This window comes from Python bivittatus, unplaced genomic scaffold, assembly GCF_059951505.1.
Source record: "Python bivittatus isolate LINGU-HERP-01145 unplaced genomic scaffold, Pbiv_v1 ctg000570_np1212, whole genome shotgun sequence".
Taxonomy (NCBI): Eukaryota; Metazoa; Chordata; class Lepidosauria; order Squamata; family Pythonidae; genus Python; species Python bivittatus.
Genome location: NW_028277097.1, coordinates 6,763,638 through 6,778,681, shown reverse-complemented (window position 1 = coordinate 6,778,681; position 15,044 = coordinate 6,763,638). Strand labels below are relative to the sequence as shown.

Below are 15,044 nucleotides of genomic sequence, written 5' to 3'. Positions count from 1 at the left end.
ATACAACCATTCCAGATTTCATATATTTTACACCCAGATTTTGTTCACACAGGAAGCAAACTTTGATTACAACACAGGAAGAGTCACCGACATCTAGGCATGCCAAACATAACCTTGCTTTAGAAATTAGAGTAAGATTGATAAAGGCAGTTTTTTCGATAGAATAGGAATAACCAAAACAGTATGCTTAGGTTCTGTTTCTCATGGCATTATTTAGTAAAGCTACATATTGGGAAGGAAAGTCTTGACATGGTGTTTCATCCTGCTAAACAATTTTTATTACTGGACAATGCAGCATTCAAGACAGACAGAAAAAGCCCTCAAATGCTCAGAGGAGCTTGCTCCATGCTATTTACATTCAACTTGGATCTAATTCCAAAAAAGTGTTTCAGACCATGCCAGTGTACAAAAGTGGCCCCGGTCTGCTATTTAAAGCAGAAGCATCTTTTCCTAGGAACATGGGGCAGCTGCCAAGGGCAGCCACACAATTCTGGGAAAAGATACATCCACTTTAAAGAGTTATAGAGAGGTTCTAGGACTGCGCATCCACCCGCTCCAAAAATTACCTTCCTTGGATCAAGTCTGAGCTATGCTGTCTTCTGCGAATGCTGTGACAGTGATTTCATTTTCTAGTTTTTTTTGTAGAATGCAATACTGTATACAGTTGGACAAGACTGTTTAAAGTAAATGGAAATTTTGAAATAATATATATACAGGTGGCTAAAACAGTCTTGAATAAATGGGAGACACGTTTCTTCTGCGAGAAAGAGTTCATAATCTAAGTCCAAGGTTTGATCTCTGTGGGAATTTATGAAAAGTATTTCATATGAACTTCGATGAGGATGATGATAGGATAGAAAAACCTCACTTAAGATCTTCAAACATTGCTTCAAATCATTATAACCAACTCTGTATACTGTACCAATTGTTCCTGCTGGATTAATAATTCCTCCGCTTTAAGAAATTTATTGTGGCCACCAACAAAGCTTCTGGATTAAAGCTTGACCTAGGAAATGCTATGCATGGAACTTATCTGTAGGAACTAGAGAGGAATTGCCAGATTTGCCTAAAGGAGCATAATTATACACATACTTTTCTCCACACTGAATATTCCAGAAAGCCATCAAACAAGGATTAAACAAGACCCTGAAGAAGCAGAACAAACTGTCCCTGAAAAGAATGTTTTTCGTGGTTCCCCCCCCCCACCTTGCCTTGCATCTCTCATCTTGAATGATGGCTTAGACATATTTTATTAATCTATTTACAGCATTTTCATACTGCCCATCCACAAGATTTTAGGTAGAATAACCATCACATGGGCAAAATATTGAAAGCTCTGTGATGGTTTCTTTATAGCTACTATATATTTTATTTTAGCATTGAAAGAATCACTTAAAGGGAGCTTCTAAAGCCTGATTACACCATTATTCTGCAATATACATGTTTAAATGTACACAATTTGAATTATATTATGCTCCAAATTGCTGCTGATAATTGCTTTCTCTGCAGTGCATTTTTCTTTCTTTGATTAAAAAAAAAATAGTCTGGGCTTTTTTGTTTTGTTTTGTTTTATTTGTTTTGTTTTGTTTTGAAGCAGAGGGATTATGCCCTGGAAACATAATTGCCCACAGATTTTCTCAACAATATCCTCATTTAATGTCCACTTGTTCAGAGAATGTTCGAAGTTATGATGGCACTGAACAGGGGGTACTTATGATGGGTCCTCATAGTTGTGGCCGTTGCAGTTTCCCCATGGTTATGTGATTGCAATTCAGGTGCTTGGCAATCAGCTCACAATTATGACATCACAGCATCCCATGGTCACATGATCGCCATTTGCAAACTTCAGTGCTGGCTTCCGACAAGCAAAGTCAATAGGGAAGCCAGCAGGAGGTCACAAATGGTGATTACATAACACAGAACACCATGACTACACAGCATTCATCTAACGACCGCAACTGGGACAACCAGAATTGCCATTGCAACTTAGCATGGTCACGTGATGTTGTGCCTTATGACCGTGATGCTTAGTGATGGAGTTCCTAGTCCTAATTATTGTTGGTAAGCGAGGACTACCAGTACCTCAAACTTTGTTAAAATAACCCCTTTTTAAAAGTTCTGAGGCAGGGTGAAGTGGGAAGCATAAAGGCCACCTGATGTATTTTGTTCAAGTGTAAAAATATATTTTATAACTGGATTTGGCAAAACAAGGAGAGTATCTTGCATCAGAAGCAGCATTTGAGAACTGCATCTGAGAACTGCATTAAGACAACAGAATGAGACCATGTATGACCTTGACTCAAAAAACTACAGTCTGAAACATATTCAGCACATTCCGTACCTCATCTGTGAAGGTTTTGCCTCATTCCCTGCTTTACTTTATCATGGTCAGAACAGATGTTAGTGGGTTGATAGCAAGCTTACAAAGCCATTCCAGTCTGTGTATGGTTATATACACACACACACACATGCATACACACCCACACAAGGCTATGAACAAATTAAGGCAGATTAGGAAAACATAAACAGGAATCCTGTAATTTTTGGCAGTATAAATATATACAGACCCAAAACTTCCAGTTCCTATTTCAAAGCCGCCATTTCCAAACCCATGCTGCTCTGTTTTCTTCTTCCTATACTGAACACCAGGTTTCCACAATGGGGATGCCTTTTGGGGGGATTGTACTTCACCTTCCATGAACTTCAGCTACTGTCATCATGGACCACGCTACCTGGGGATTGTGGGACTTGTAGGCTGTTACATTGGGAAGGCACCAAATTTGCAAGGGTGTTTTTGTATAAAGTAGCATTCAATCTGGGAGCACACAATAGCAATGAAGCTACTGATGTTCAGTTTTCCAGATACGGCCTCCTCCTTGGCCCTGCTAGACCCATGGCCACTGTGCCTCCTGAAGCTTAATCTGATGGGGCAGGGATCTCCAGTGCTTAGTGACCCAAGATGGGGCTCCAACAGAGGGGAAAGCAAGTGAAACAACAACAGCAACAATTCCCCAAATGTATGGCTGTGACAGGAAGAGACTATGTAGATTATCGTGCTTTGATAAACACAGTACCATCAGGGACTGTTGCACATTCCTCTTGTTCGGTTACAGTCTCAACGGCTCCTGAAGCTGATACGATCACTACAGTTTTAGAGGATGAAGTGCTTTTTTCTTTTTCGGCAATGGCGGCGCACACAGCCAAGATCTCATCACTTTCAAAATCATAATCTGGGATTGGCTCATCCAACGTTTTTTCCTCAGCCCTCTGCATTCCTGTCTCAGTTTTGGTTGCTTTCTTCTGTTGCTGTAATTTTTTTGCCCAGGAAAGATCTTCATTCCACAGTTCAGAGCTGAGGGGATAAATATGCAAGGCGATCTGGAAACTTCGAATAGCCTGTGAAAACAAGCAGGGAAACATAACCATTAGCTTCTGCCAACCTATAACTGCTTTCCTGCCTTGAGAGAGTCAGAGGCATATTATGGAACTGTGTTAAGAACTAATGGGATTATATTAATTCTATTTATAATTCAAAACCTGATCTTTTCAAACGTGAGGTCTAGTTTGATCTGGTTTCAAACACACGCAGGATAATCACTGGTGGCTTTGGTTAGTGGTTCACGTATTGAAATGGAACTGGGCATATTCAAATTCAATTCACACCATTTTAAGCCCTAACTATCTCAAGGAATTGTGGTTGTTCAGTAGATATGATGGAGGGAGTTCTCTATATGCTCCCTTGAACTCCTAGAGCAGTGTTGTCCAAACTTGGCCACTTTAAGATGAGTGGACTTCAACTCCCAGAATCCCCCCCCCCAGCCAACTCCAATTCTGGGAGTTGAAGTCCACTCATCTTAAAGTGGCCAAGTTTGGACAACACTGTCCTAGAGGAAAGGTTGGAAACAAATCTAACATACAAAGAAATAAAAATATTTTTCATCTTACATGTATTCCTTTTGTTGTTGTTTGAATTACTTCCTACAAATTATGTGCTGAAAATCGTACTCAAGGTCAACTAACAAGTCATCTCTATATACAAATGCCCATATGTGCAGTAATTTTGAAAATCTATTATCTTCCCCTTTTTTAAAAAAACAAACAAACCTACAATATTGTGTGAGTTTGAGGTGCTAGTGTCACACTACTTCTGTGAGCAATTACTGGTATGACTATCAGAACTAATGTATTCAGTAAAAACTGAGCACAGAAGTAACATGTATTTATTTATTTATTTATAAATCAAATTTATACGCCGCCCGTCTCACTATCAGTGACTCTAGATGGCTCACAAATAATGTTTATGTTTAAATGTAAAGCTTTTCTTTACAAAATAAGTTCTTTCACACCCACACACATATCACACTGACCCACAGCTTGCTTAACCATGGTTTACAGACCAAAATAAATTTGCTGTATTGACATGAGATACAAACTTTAGTCCCCAATTCACACAATTTACTAATATGGCTTATAGCAACATGTGAACCCAACCAGACACACATCCATTCTTTTCAGTTTCAGAGGATAATTACTAGTTTACACAGTGTCCTTACAATATAAAATGTGCTATATTGTTTCCAGGACTATTTATTTATTTCTATGACAGCATATAAATATTCAGCCTTGGATTCATCTCAAACTTTAATATTTCTTTAAGAGTTTTGTGCAACCTGGAAACATTCTGATATATTAAATGACAAATGTCTAATATGAGAGCCATTTTATTTTGAAAGATTCTCACAAAATATCAGAAGTACTTATAAGAAGATTCTGCTCCTGCTGATCCTGAGGAAAAAGTGAGTAAGACATTTCCAACTTCATTATCATGGAAACATACTCATTTCATTCAATGATGTCTCAACAGATCCTTTATTGCAACCTCTCCCCCAAAATGTTGAATTATAGATTATGCTGATTGCCTTGTTTGTTGCCTAGATCAACATACAAGCAAATCTTGGCAAGCATTTGAAATAATTCAGTTAATTCTTTGCAACACAGTACCCATCAACAGCTGTTAGCATCGATAGACTATTTAGATTGTGAATAAATATGAAAATAATCCAGTGTTACAAAATGCACAGGAATATTTTGATTTCCTTTATTTTTTAAAGAGGTCCCCAAGGCATAGATTTATCACCATATAATTCTGTCAGCTGAATACTATTTGCTTTTATGAGGTTGTAAGTCTGAATTACTAAGCACCTTTGTTCTAATAGTATATCTGGATTATTGGTTGCTTTTGGATAAAAAGATAATTTCATAGTCAAACACAGTCTTCCAGCAATCCTGAAGTAAGGACAGTAATACAGAATTAAATGATAGCAACCTAAGTCACTTAATTCTACATCCTACAAGAGTCAAGACACCCTCCAGAATTCATATTTTGGAACAAAGAACCCTGCTTGTTTTACGTTTTCAAGAGAATGCTGAACATTAAGAAGCATCGAAGGGAAATTCTGATCTTCAGACACTGCACAGACACACAACCCAAAGCTCCAGGACTTACATTTGTCACCAAAAGTCCAGTCTCTAAAGATTTTTGAAAGTTGTTACCAAATTGTCAATTTCTTGCTACAGTCACATTAAAAATATTACATATATATGACTAGACAAACAAATGTATTAACTATGCTGAATTTAAATGCAAACAGGAAGGTTTGCCTCAACCAATACTTTTTGGAGTACATCCCACTGATGTGGAAGAAGATGCATATCACTGCACTTGACAATATATATGAGGAGGAGGTAGAAGATAAAGGGTGTAGGTAGGGCCATCTGATACATGTGGGCAGGGACAAGATTTTCCTTTTCTTAATCCTTTGGGAAAGAGTTTGTGGTTGTTGTTTGGGAAAAAAATATGTTCAAATATAATAGTTTCCATATATTTTCTCTGTTTCACAACGGCAGGAAACTCTGCCATTTGTTTTTGACAGCTAGAGTCAGAAAGAGCTCCCGAGAGCACAAAAATGGTTTGCGGGATTCCACGCAGCCCCGGAGATGCATGTTGTCTATCTCTGTCATAACCAGAAGAAGATGGTATATACTTCAGCTAGAATGACACAATGCATGTTGCTACAGTATTGGCAAAAACGATCAGGAGGAGAGCCATTAGACTTATCAGCAGTGAAAAGGAAGCATTTGACAAATACTGGAAATGAAGTGAGGTGCTAGTCTGTAAGACAACTTTCTCCAGTCTGATACTCTTCATTTTGATCATAGTCAAAATTGTGGGAGTTCAATTAACCAGATTAGAGAAGGCCATTCTAAAGGACTGGTGAATTATTAGTAGCTGCAGAAAGGGAAAACGACTGTTATCTTTTCTAGAAATGATTTAATAGAACTTTGGATCTTAATAAACAGATGGTTTTATTTTCAGTTTCAGGAACTATCATTATCATTACTATAAAAGGGAGAGGCCTAATAAACAGTCCCAGCCCATTATACATATATGCAGAAAAAAGTTTTCCATGTCATTGGCAGTCATCTGCTTAGTAGGGAGGAGAAATGAAAAGCCAAATACAGCACATACACAGAGTCTCCCTCTGTCCTCGTACGCACTCTCTCAATGGCAGCCCAAAGTGCCATCCACTTTGTCTCCATGTTTCTGATGGGGTTACATGAGCAAAACTGAAAGCCTTATGAGAAGGTACACTTATGAGAAGATACACTCTGTGAACTGAGGATATCCCATAGTGCAACGGGAAAGATGGTTTTCATGTACCCAGCTTGACTCATGTATTGAATCGTGAATTACTCAAGCCCATTTTCCCTAGTTTACTGTGTTGTAACAACTTGGGCACAACACTTTCTTATGCTGTAACTCTAATTCTTATTGAGATTTTCTCTACAATGTGGACAGGAAAGGAAGAATTCTGAATGTTTCTCCTTCCTGAAGGAAATGCAACAAATATTTTCAGATGTATAACATTCTGTCCTCTTTACCATCTAGCCAGTTATCAAAACTGGCCCCTCAGCTGTTTGCTGAAACTAGTGTGTTTATGAAGAATATTTATCTTAGGCTCACTCATTATTCATTTTTTGGAATTTTAAGTATGCTTGACTTCATGTTATTCATCAAAAAGTTTGAGAAATCTTTAAGCCTTTCACAACCTGATGAAACAGAGAAAACAATACCAACAAGAGTTTCTTGTTCAGAATCATAAGGAAACACAAAATTATAGAATACTTTTTTTGACTAAACAGTGACTACAGATTATCAACAAATAGTTCTTCAACCATTCAGTTGGAAAATGGGTCAGCAATGACAAGATAGCTTTTCATTCAGGCACTGGAAGATACAGTTGCATTTTGCCTATTCCTGCCAGCTTGCATTTTCATCACTGCGTTTTCACTGATTTTTTTCTTTCAGTAATTTGGCAATTTTCATAATTCCCAAACTTCAGGGTTATTTGATCACCAGACTCCCACTGCTCAAATACCATCAGTTGTTAAAGCGTGTTTAGTAGCTTGCAAAAGAGTCTAGCTAACAAAGGCTGATTGCAAGGGATATGTTATTTATCAAAATCTTTCTGACCAACAAAATCCCCCCTCTTCCTTAACGGATCACATTTTGCATAGGAATGATCATCTGCCTAATATGATGCAATAAATGTGACTTAGCTGATGCTTATATTAGCAATGGGACCATGAACATGAAGACAGTCTAAACAACATATCGTACCAGAAATCATAACAGAAGTGGCTTAACTAGCTGCTTAGGAACTTACCACTGCATAACTCAGGTTTCAGGACATGTTGCTGAACTTAGTGAACTTGCTGCTAATTATAATGTTGATTTTGCTGACATCTCTGTATTTCTTCATGACAGGTAGTCCTTGCTTAATGACCACAATTGCGACCAGAATTTCCATTGCTAACAATGCAGTTGTAAGGTAAGATGTCACGTGACTGCTTTGCTTACCAACCGAAATCCCAGCACTCCCAGTTGCCATCATTAACCGAGAATCGTGGGTCGTTAAGCAGAGGGAGTTGCAGGTAAGGAGCGCAGGGGTGCCACAGCGAGGTGGGGGAGGCCCTGGGAGGCCTGGCGCAGGCTGCGCACAAGTTGGGGGGGTGCTGCAGTGTGGCACAAAGCCGCAGCCACCCCTGGAAGCCTCAGCCACCCCAGCCTGGCCCAGCAGCACTTATGACTGCAGGGGTGCTGCAACTCCCCCACCTGCCTATCTCCCCCCCCCATCTATGCCCTTTTGGCCGCCCTGCACAGCAGCACTCTGCGGCAGCGCCCGGGGCCTTCAGTAGACCCAGCCAGCTGCTACTGCCCCAGGTCTCTACTTCAGCCCCAGTGCCACCACTGCCACTGAGAAGTGCTGCCTCAAGCCCCACACAATGGCCAGCCACCCCAGCACCATCGCACAAAGCCCCAGTTGCCCCTGCTGCCCTGTGTTCCACAGGCTCTGCCACGCCCAGCTGACCTTCACTGTTTTCCTCCTGCTGCTGATGAGGCATGCCTGGCCTGACCCTACTGTATGCGAGACAGCTGCTGGCCGTGCTGGGCCTTCTTCCTAAGGCTGCTTGGGCCTTTCTCCAAGCCACTTGTGCCATTCCTTCCCCAAATCATGTGCCCCACTCTCGCAATCCTTCAGAAACGTTTTGATCTTCCTCAGGTCTTGTGAGAATGGGTGCACTATTTGGAGAAGGAATGGGACGTGCAATTTGGAGAATAAGCTCTTCCGAATCACCACAAGAATGGGGCTCCTGCCGTTCTCCAAAGAGAACGGAGACGTAAAGATAACAGGAGAAAATATTCAGAGGAAAATAGTGTAGAGAAATTACAAAAAATAAGAGATGCCATGTGAAAGATATTGCCAAAGTAATTCAATATATAGTGGGTGTATATTGGGTGACAACTATTAGGGTGACTCAGGATGTAAATAATTAGGAATAGATGTAAGAGGGCTCTTTTTACAATTAATTGAATTTTCGATTAGATACGATATGGTGTTCAAAGTTTGTACAGAAAAAAGCTTAACCAAAGCATGTTTGTTTACAGCTTCCTCCCTGTTGTGATCAAAATTAACATTTAAAATGTACAAATGCACAGAGCAGAAAGCATTGGTAACTTGATAATATATTTGAGGAAGACTTGATCACTTCTCCACATAATGTAATAGTCAAATAGAAAAACTTTCATGAAAGGAACAAAAAGAAAATGTAAGAGAGGTGAATGCGAGCATCCTTGAGCAATCTGGCTTTGTATTTTCTCACAGTTATGTCTGCCAGGCTAACCATGGGAGAGTGTCCATGGTTGTATTGTCAGTGAAAAATCATGTATTATGTGTTTCCTTGTACAGTATAACTGAACTACAAAGGAAAATCCTCTGCAACATTCAGGTCTTCCAGAGTGGATGCTTTGGGTGGCCCAGAAAGTAACTTGATATAGAAAGAATTTCTGGAAGGCAGGAAGTTTGAAAATCATAATGTTAAATTAAGAGAAAATGACCAAACATTTGGGATAGATAAAAGTTAATAAATACCAGGATTACAACCACATTCCTAATATAATTGGGTCACAGTCCAGCTGGAATTCTGCTTGCACGGTCTCTTTCACAATCAACCTAGACTAAAAAAAAGTTCTAGGAAATCCTACAAGGCATGAAAACTAGACTGAAATACTTCAGACTAACTAACAGGGTGTTCTAATTATCACCAGCTTTCTTCTAGTCCCTTGTGTATACATTATAAATGCAAGAAGGAAATGCTAACTGTAGTTTTCCTAGGTCTTTATATTTAATGAAAATATATATAAAACAGCCTTCCAGAAAATTGGGACTACCGGTAGACCTTGCTTAATAAATGCTCTGTTTAGCAACCGTTTGAAGTTACCACGGCACTGAAAAAGTAACTTTACCACCAATCCTCGCATTTACGACAGTCGCAGCATCCTCGCGGTCACGTGATCAATATTTGTGTGCTTCACAGCTGGATTCCAACAAGCACTGTTATTATAAGAGTATATTATAGTCAACCCAAGAGAGGCCCACAAGGAAAACCTGAAGTCAACAGCCTCCTTCCCACTCTGGCTCCACAGCAACACACTACCTGGCATCATTAACAAGCTGATACATCTCAGTCCAATTTAGCTGGATAATTTATTTTTTTTTACTGTATGTTTAATTTTTTTAAAAACAGGAGAGTGGCTGGTGTGACAGCTATGGTATGAGAACTGCAGTAATCTGAATATCGATTTAGATATGTTAAACAGTGAATGGTTCATGATAAAGTCACTCTGTCTAGGAATGATGGTGATTTAGCTGCTCCAGAACTGCCTTAGTATTAACCTGCAGATGGTAGACTAACAGTTATCCAGGAAAGCTGGGTTGAGGGATGGCTTTTTCAGAACAGGGCGCACATACTGTTTTAAAGCAAGTGGCATTACTTCCTCAATCAAACAAGCATTCATCGTGACTTGAACCCAGTCTCTGGTCACCTCCTGGTAGCTTTCACAAGCAAGGTGGGGCAGGAATCCAATCCACAGATGACAGAGCTAGAATTCAGTATTGAGCCCTGTCCACTTCCTCAAGATCAACAGAATCAAATCCCAAATAACACTGCAGGACATCACCCCATCACCTCTACCAACTCTGTCCAACTAGCTTCCAGCTCTGATGAATGTGAGTAATTTTATTCTACAAATACAATTTGCAAGTTTATCACAGTTGCCAACCAACATTCCTGCAGCCCATCATTGCCTAACCAGGACTGTGGAATTCTAAACAACACTGGAGCAAGAGGTTATTCAGGAGCAATCATATCATGTGCCCTGGTTGGCCCTGTATCCCAGAATTTGAGCAGGTACTCAACCAAACTACTTGCTTCCCAAACTATTGGGAAAATCATAAATGCACCTGGGAAGGACCAACCATGAATCTTTCCTCTCTGTAGAAAGCAATGGCACAGAAAGGTCCACAGATACTAGAGTGATCCGACCACAACAAAAAACTGCTGGCAATATTCCCCGCTTCCAGATCACATCTCACCTGCTTCAAGATAAAAGCCAGATCTACTGCATCCTATGTAAGTCAGGTCCACAATGACCTGGAACAAGCATCTATGAAATCTGTGTCTATGAAATCATGAATTACCTTTGACTCTCTCCCCTTTACCTGAAGCAATGGTTTTTGCATATGTCTATGTTGGCTGTAAGAAGTACTGAATTCTCTGTTCGTACGTACCAGTGTGATTTCTCCTAATCCAAGCTGGGCCCGCCCCAGTGTTTGCCATGCTTCCCAAGAATGAGGATCTCTCTGGACAGCCATTTCTGCTGCCTGCACTGCAGGGAACATTTCATGCAGAGACATCAGAACCTAAGTGGAAAGAGGGAAAAAGAGCAAGACTTAAGCCAGGGTCAGGCATTATTTTACTTATTTAATTATTCAAACTTCTAAGCTGCCCAACTCCTTGATAATTCTGGATGGCTTACAAATAAAAAAAGGGGGAAAACATATGAAGAAGAAAATGGCCAACCAGAAGAACAAACACCTAGTCTTAAATTTAACAAAACTAAACTAACCAGAAAGGGCTATGCTACCACCTTGACCCAAGGCCTGGAAGAGAAACCAGGTTTTTAATAATTTATACAATTTCATAAAGGTTTTGATGACAGGAACTGCCCTTACTATTTTTGAAAGATAGGTTAAGGTCCAGTGATGGAAAGTAGACAGAGGCATTCGTACATGTGTAGAGAACTGATTTTTTTTTCCTTTTGCTTTTTTGGTGGGAGATTTGTTTTGTTTTCAAATAGAGCTAAGCCTGTTTTAAGGCTTAAATCACATTTCCCAATTTTGCTCTCAAATTTCTGTGATACAGCTGACTCTGTAAGGAGGCTGTAGGAGACACAACAAATGGATTCAGGATCTGTTTGTAGTTCTGGACCACAGGATATTTTCCCCTGCCCTCATCCAAGCTATGGTTTTAAGAAATTCAGTCTTCAAAAGCAAAGACAAAAAATGGTGGTGGAGATCAGAGGTGGGACTGCCCTTTATAAAGTAGGTAGATGATTTTATCCCCAACTGTCCACAACCTGATAACCTCCAAACATCTTGAAATTACTACTCCCAGAATTCTCATCCACCATGGGGATTTTAGTAGTTGTGATTTCAACATATCTACAACATATCTACAAAGCACCTTCGGGAAAGCTAAATTAGGCAGGGACCTCTGAGAAAATGCATCACTGAATTTCAAGCGATTTTAAAAAGGACATCTATCAAATTAATTATATTTGCTTTTGTTCTAATGCTTTCTAATTAACTATCATTCACACTCCTTCCCAAACCAGTATCATGTGAGAGTCCAATGACTGCTACTTATTAGTGTAAAATGCCCACCCAGGCACAAAAAGAAGAAACTATAGGATGAGGCTCAGAAGTTACCAATGCACAAAAAGATAATACAGGTCCATATAGCACTGGAGAGATTAGTAACAGAATGACAGAAAATTCTAGATGAGAAGATAGAAAAATTACAGGAGACCCTGGGTGTATTTTAGATTCATAAAATTGAAAAGTGATTATCAATTTAAATTTGATTTTAAAATATATGTAATACTTCACCCTTTAAAAAGTGAGTGTAATTAACAGAGTGCAAAAAAAAAAAAAACTATACTAAATTCTGTGTTTCAGTGAGTAACTCCTAAGATAATGCAGGAGCCCCACCTTCCTGATCCTAAAATTGACTACACCTTTGAGGTATCTTTATTTTTTTCTTTTTCCACTGACATCACTCTCTACATACATATCTCACCTTTTTGAGTCAATAAGTGACAAGCCAAGACAAACTCCACAATGGATTGATCTGTGCCCTGGGCAGCCTTTCTCAATCTTCCACATATATAGTTTTCAACTTCTAGGATTCCTCAGTTAGTACATATAGTCCTTGGTTAACAACCACTCATGTGGTACTTACAACCAGTCCTCAAAGTTCTGGCCATTCCAGCACCCCTGTGGTCATGTGATTGCGATCTGGGCACTTGGCAACCAGCTCACACTTATAGTGGTTGCAGCATCCTGCAATCACGTGATCGCCATTTGTTACCTTCCTTGCCAGCTTCCCAAAAGCAAAGTCAATGGGGAAGCCGGCAGGATGTTGCGAGGAAGTCCTTGCTTAATGACCCACAATCCTTGTTTAATGATGGCAACAGTGACTATGTTGCCAAGCACTGTGGTCATGTGACATCACGCTTTACAGCCACATCACTTAGCAATGGAAATCCCGGTCCCAATTGCTGTCATAACCTGAGGACTACCTGTAGTATCATTGCTGAGAAGTGAAGCCCACTGCAACTAGAAGGTGCCTAGATTGGAGAGCACAATCCTACTTAACCCTATCAGTTTTCTGTCTAAAAACTGAATTTGCATATTTTGTGGTCAAGAAATGTATCAGTATTGTGCAGCTGTCTGTAGTAGTATTACAGACAGTACAACAATTCAAGTACCAGCAGGTTAATCCAGACATTTTGTACCTGGCTCTAGAAACATCATTTTTTAGTTTCATGAAAACAGTCAATAAAACTCAGCCAAGTGACTTCATATGCCAAATGTGTATCAATTACTGAATTGTATAATGTGTTCAGCATTCAAATTATGACTGTTAGCATCTGGCTAGATCAATTTCCACCTCATGCAAAAATACACTGATCTATCACAACCAGCACACCTTATTTCTATTTTTTAAAAAAGGACAGAAGAAGAGTCAGATGCATAAACTTCGTTCTGTTTGTTCTCATCTCATCTGAAGATCAAACATAAAAGACGGGACATATGCTTGGAATGCTGGATACTCAAAGCATGTGGCTTGGCAGATCTGAGTCATTAATGTGTATTAATTCTTCCCATGTGACACCCGGAAGTGGGAACAAATGGGACCAATTACAGGATACTGCTGGTTGTAAAAACATAATGTGGGAAGCTCCTTCCAAGCCTTGTTTGTACATCATCTAGACCAGAACAATGAGTTCAAAAGTGCCCTCCTATGCATTATGCCCAAGATGGAAATTATCAGCAGCATCTGTAATAATAAATCCTCTTCTGGTCTTTCACCTTTGGTTGCAGGTTGCCTGCCCCATGACACAGATGCTACTGTTGACACAGAGTGTTTTATTTAATCTTTCACACAACAGATGGTGGATTTAAAGTTGCCCACTAATGAGAAATAATCCACTTAGTTCATTATTTGACTTACTACAGCACTAACATTATAGCCCAACATGATGAAAAGAGTCATCACACAACTCCATCTCAGGGATATGCAGTCATACCAAAAGTATATGCATGCATTATTAAAAACTCCTAACATAATGGCCAACATAAAGTTTCTATGAGTCATTTACAGAGCACTTATCAAGGCATGCAGAACCCAAGAGCCTTTTTAACTTTTACAAAAATATTAACATAAGAATCAGGCATGGTGATGTTAGAAAGAGAACAGTCACGTAGAACTCATTGCATGCCCCTCTGGACTGGAGCCATATCATCATAATTTAAACTCAGACTGGCTTTAGATGTTCCAAAGTAACAGCATGGAACGAAACACAAATCCCCTTCCTTCTGATATAGCATTCAGAAGGATATTAATGAGAAGAGGGTGATAAATAAATAGCTGCATATCCTCTTCATTCTCAAAGCTCCTTCACAAATTTTATGGGTTGGATGCTCTTTATTCCAGAAAAAGAGTATTTCCATTTGCTAGAGATTGAGTTCCAGGAATGATTTAGTATGGTGCTCTCATGCTCTTCTGAAGGGTCCCCTCAAGAACCTTTTCATGAGGTACAGGGAACAGAGGCATCAAAGCAAATCATCTCCCCACTGTTTCCTTTAGTAGCAGCACATAGCTCATTAATACTGGGAGTCAACGCTATAGACAGGGAGAAAAAGCAGAACTGAGCTAAGGCCAGATGTTTTTTTCAGTAGTTTTCCCAGCTTAGTGTTTTCTACAGGTGTTGGGTGACTATGGTAAGTTGAAATAAAAACTCTGGTTCGATTAGTTTTGCAACTGTATTGCCTCTGCTAAATACATTTAGGACCTTC

The 15,044-nt window shown here is 39.6% G+C and overlaps 1 protein-coding gene across 1 annotated transcript in view; it reads right to left on the bottom strand.

Moving 5' to 3' along the window:
• Positions 1-153: 153 nt before the first annotated feature.
• Positions 154-15,044, bottom strand: part of TTC33 (tetratricopeptide repeat domain 33) — a 34,438-nt gene continuing 19,547 nt past the window's right edge. The window contains exons 4-5 of the mRNA XM_007437222.4: positions 11,193-11,324; positions 154-3,396 (exon numbers count right to left, since the gene is read on the bottom strand). Coding sequence (XP_007437284.1) covers positions 3,049-3,396; positions 11,193-11,324 — 480 coding nt within the window. The 3' untranslated portion in view covers positions 154-3,048. The remainder of the gene's footprint in view (positions 3,397-11,192; positions 11,325-15,044) is intronic.